The sequence below is a fragment of the Exophiala oligosperma genome (genome assembly GCF_000835515.1).
Source record: "Exophiala oligosperma strain CBS 72588 unplaced genomic scaffold supercont1.98, whole genome shotgun sequence".
Lineage (NCBI taxonomy): Eukaryota > Fungi > Ascomycota > Eurotiomycetes > Chaetothyriales > Herpotrichiellaceae > Exophiala > Exophiala oligosperma.
In genome coordinates, this window is record NW_015622915.1 from 1 (window position 1) to 4,890 (window position 4,890).

A 4,890-nucleotide genomic window follows, 5' to 3' on the forward strand; every position below is an offset into this window, starting at 1 on the left:
TTCCGAGGTATTGCAATCTCCAGTGGGGATCGTGAAGGCAGACTAGAGACTACCATTCCGTTATTTAGCCGGAAATAACGGCAGACATCTTTGCTTAAGTCATAACCCTCTCGGCACAATACTGGAGTTCTCTCCATTCGGGTAGGTATGAAGCAAGTTCGACAGATGTCGACGTGCTTCGAGAAATGCGCCATCACGGAGTATTCGTCATCATACAGTTCGCGTAGAGCGCCGCGTCGTTCTCTGAAGTGGACTCGTCGTTGGGGAAGGTGTTGAGACATGGTCAATCAGCTAAAGCGGCATATGAACAAGCTTGATTAGATCGTCGAGACACGTTTCCTTTATAGCTTCTTTGAACCATTAGTGTGGGATCTGCCATCCCTCATAAAGAAGCAAACTTTGTCTCGATTGTCAGGCGTTCAAAGTTGTGGGGATGAATTTACTGCAACCACCACTCTGAATGGGAATTCCCTTGATTCTGACGGCAGAAAGCCCCCGTTGTTAGGACCCGAGTGACTTGCAACGACGCTCATTTTCCGGGTGGGTTTCATATACAGCCTTCTACGTGATCGACGACGTTCTGCAGACGACATACATACGGGACAGCAACCTTTATCCCACAAGTCAAGTCATCGGATGAGAAAGAGCATCGCGCAGATGCCAGGCAATCTTCCATCAATTCAGTCCTTCGATAGGAACATACACAGATTAGGAGGATCGACTAGTGCCCTTGAAGTCAGGAAGGAAACCCTTCATTCAACCAAGCGGTATCGACTCTGGTCACAAGAGCAAAGAGAAATTGACCTTATCAAACAACTCTCTGCGTTGAAACGAGAGCTGAATTTCTTTCGACCCTGCTATGAGGCTGCACTAGCCTTGACATCTAACATATATACGGTTTCGCAAGAGATGTATCTCAATTACTATCTGCGGCCCACAACTATGATTGACAACACGGGAAACGGAATCTCTGATACCGACTGGTCTCATCTGGCTGATACAGAGTGGCTAAAGCGAGCGGATGAGCTTGTAGAGCACTTAAAGGACTACGAACGTACGGTCAAGCAAGCCGAGGCGGAATGGATAGAGCTCGCCCAGTATCAATGTGAACGCGACCGCTCGCGGTGGATTTAGAACAGTGCTGAGATTAGTTGGTTTGTGAAACCAGTATAAACGTTATGTACTTTACAGCACCGTGTGTTTATTTGAGAAGAGGATGGCTTTGCCATGCTGTTCGAGGACCGTCATTGCCACTAAGCTCAGTCATTAGTCCCAAATGTGAACTGGTAAGTTCTAGTGCACGAAACCGTATGAAAGAGAGACAGCTAGAAATTCGCCTTCTTTCCACCCAAAATTACAGCCGAAAGCCTGGACTTAACTACAATACTATCGTTTGTAGACTCTTAGATATCGCCCACAGCACGACCATCTACACTGTATTGCCACTGTAACGGACCATGCCTCGAGCTATGTGCTTCAGAAATTGTCTCTTATGAGATCCCACGAGTCACACTGTAGCCATGCGATAGTGCACAGCGGCCAACGGTGTGATATCTGTGATTTCCAGAACTATGTGTTTTACGTCTTACCACGCTTCTTCGTGGACTTTGCCCGACGACCATCGCGAACATTGCTTTTCGTGTACTACTTTATCTAGTCGAGAGCAATAATTCGGGAGAGGTATTTCACACTTTACCGCACTTTTTGGAGGATTTTGTCACTAAGCTGACGAATCTTGACGCGACCTTTTGTCATACTTCTCTCCATGTATTCCCATGCCCACGCGGTGTATTTCGATTTTATCGCAATATACTATGATATTTTACCCGTGCTGTCCTGGCCACTCAGTCTCTTGCGTCTCGGTGTACACTTATTACGATATTTATGCAGGGGTAAATTACTGTACTCAATCCACAAAATGTTGCTTAACCGCTGGAAAAGGTGTCAGAATGCCCACGGCTACTGACTGTATCGCATAAACTACTCAGTCAATCAACGCCGGCCCTGGTAGATACCAACGGTGCCCCTCGAAACCTACAAACATGTCAAGGCGCTGCACACCATTTGACGGGTACAGATCCGAGGAAATGCGGGCCGGCGTCGATTTTATGATTCAGATAAAGGGCACAGTTCTATGAGGTTCGCTTGAGTTCTGGCGAGAGTATCACCCCGTAAGGCAGACTAATGCAGAGTAGAAGGCTCGACCAGATCTAAAGTGCAATTCCGCTGCGTAAATGTCGTGACAGAGGTGAACGAGATGCGGAAGACGGGTCGGAAGACGGGTCGGAAGACGGGTCGGAAGAGGCCGCCGGAGCGGTCGCAATAGCCGGTTTAAGATACCACAGTATTCTGAGGGAAATGGGCTTTGCCTCGTGATTGGGCGAGACAATACACGGAGAAGTGTGGCAGAAGAAGAAATATAGTGCACGAACGGGTAAGGACCGGGTGGTCATCAAAGAGGTCGCGACGGTCGAGACGGTCGGTGGCAAAATCCATGAAGAAGCGTGGTAAAACATGAACCCTCACTCCGCCAAAACTCCGCCAATCTCTGCTGCCCGTGATTGGCTGACGAAAAGACACAGATAATCGTGGGAAAATATGGAGCACTCCGTCAACGTCTGCTGTCCGTGATTGGGTGATGAAAAGCCACAGGAAACAGTGGGAAAAGGTCATCAAAGCGGTCGCGACGAGTCGTCGGGCAAAATCCACGAAGAAGCGTGGTAAAGCGTGGTAAAACGTGAAACACTCCGCTCACATCCGCTACACCGTGATTGGATGCCCACAAGCCACAGAAAAACAGTGGTGAGAGGTCGATAAAGAGGTCGCGACCAAGAGTGCAGAACCATGGTTTTCTGTGGCAAGATGTGGAACCCGCCTGAGGTGAAAATAAAATGCACTTTGATTCGTGATTGGACGAGGCAATATACGAGAACCAGTGGGTAAGTGGTCATCAAAGAGGCCGCGACACTGACACTAACTAGGCAAAATCCACGAAGAAGCGTGGCAAAATATGAAACACTCCGCAAACACTCCGCCACCACTCCGCCAAATTCCTCTGCCCATAATTGGATGCCCAAAAGCCATAAGAAATCGTTATAAGAGGTCATCAAAGCGGTCGTGACGGTTCGCGGGCAAATCCACAGAGAAGCGTGGTAAAGCATGATAGAATATGAAACTCTCCGCCAACATCCGCTGCGCCGTGATTGGATGCCGAAAAGCCATGGGAAACCGTGGAAAGAGGTCGATAAGGAGGTCGCGACGGTCATCGGGCAAAATCCACGAAGAATTCTGTTAAAACATGAAACACTCTGTCAAAACTCCGCCAACATCCGCTGCCCAGGATTGGATGCCAAGAAGCCATACGAAACAGTGGTAAGAGATCGATGAAGAGGTCGCGACCAAGAGCGCAGACCCCATGATTTTTGGCGGCAGGATTCAGAACCCGACACCAAGAGAAGGCTGTATAGTCCATTGCCTTACTCACTCATACCCAGCAGGAAGTTTTCAGGCTTGAGACACAGTACAGTATTGTATCGTATTACAGGACTGTACTAGGCCGATTAAGTGGCAGCTATGCAGCGTTCGACTATGAGTAGGATACTGTACACCTAATAACAATCATAATATCTGTTCTGTATCTATGTACGTGTCGGACCCTTCCAGTTGGATCCCAGGTCACGTGATGCTCGCTGCAGGCAGCATCACAACTAGTGGCAACTGCCTACTAGGCAGTTGCTGCACTAGCCTGTGCCCTCGGGCACTGGCTATGGCTATAAGTAACTTCCGTACTGTACCCTCATAGGTAGTTCCAAATACTATCACACTTGTTCTCACTTCAGGGTTTCTACTCTTCCCGGTCCTCCTGTGTTTCTGTTTATCAATAAACACTTGTCTGCGCCGGTGTGTAGTTGTACCGTGAACGCGACCGACAGGACTTGGTCCGCGGCATTCGTCCAATCCGCGTTCTGCTTGGCTGGATTACTGTCGCTGGGGGGCATTGCCGAACGCCTGGCCGGCCCCAGTGCGATAGCCACTGGTTGAGAGTGCGCTGCATGAAGTGCAGATGTACTGTATGGGAAGTACGTGTAGTGTGCGAGGCTTGCTTGTTGATGCTTCTCGGGTCAATGCTCACCTTCGACCATCGAGACACCATCGGCAGCCGGACGCGTCGCCACGGCGTCCTTCGCGTAGATGGAGTGCCGCGATGTTGAAAGGCAGCGTAAGTGGCAGTATGTAACGTGTCTTGAAGATCTGTTCTGAGCTATGGGTGGTGTTGGTAGTGATAGCATAATTCGATATGGTGACTTCCTGAGGTGTGTTCTCCGTGTGATGGACCATCTCTTTCCCGTCAACTCCGCCTCTTCGCCGTGTACTCTTCACTCTCCGATACCGTAAACCATAGTCGGGCAGGAAGATGGAGTGCCGAAGTCCATCTTCCATCCAGGGGCGTACATGAAAGAGGCACCGCTCTCTTCCCGTGTACTGGTACTGTATGTTGGGTGTTTCGGGAGGCTCGGAAAGTGATTTTCGACGTGTCGACGTGTCGTTGATGACGGAGATGGAGGAGATGGATGTGTCTGAAGATATGTTCTGTATTGTACGTGATGAGGAGTGTTCTTTGTTGTGCGTGATCGCAGTGATGTCGTGTTGATTATATGCCTCTTGTTGATTCCGCCTCTTCGTCGCGTTTCTTCACGCTCTGACACCGTAAACTGCGGTCGGGCAAGAAAACGGGGGACTCAGGTCCGTTCTCCATCGTTGGGCGTACATGAAAGGGGCGCCACTCCCTTCCCGCGTACTGGTACTGTATGTTGGGTGTTTCGTGAGGTGCAGAGGGTGACTTTCGGGACTTCGACGCGTCGTTCGTGAGAGGATCACCGCGTTGTTGAG

General features: G+C 49.7%; 1 protein-coding gene across 1 annotated transcript; it reads right to left on the bottom strand.

Annotated features, from left to right (window-relative positions):
• Nucleotides 1-3,727: 3,727 nt before the first annotated feature.
• PV06_11888 (uncharacterized protein) lies at nt 3,728-4,438 on the bottom strand (the record flags this gene model as incomplete). The annotated part of the gene is made up of 1 exon (XM_016413634.1): nt 3,728-4,438. A coding segment is annotated over one exon (310 nt), but the record flags the coding sequence as incomplete, so codon positions are not given.
• Nucleotides 4,439-4,890: the final 452 nt, after the last annotated feature.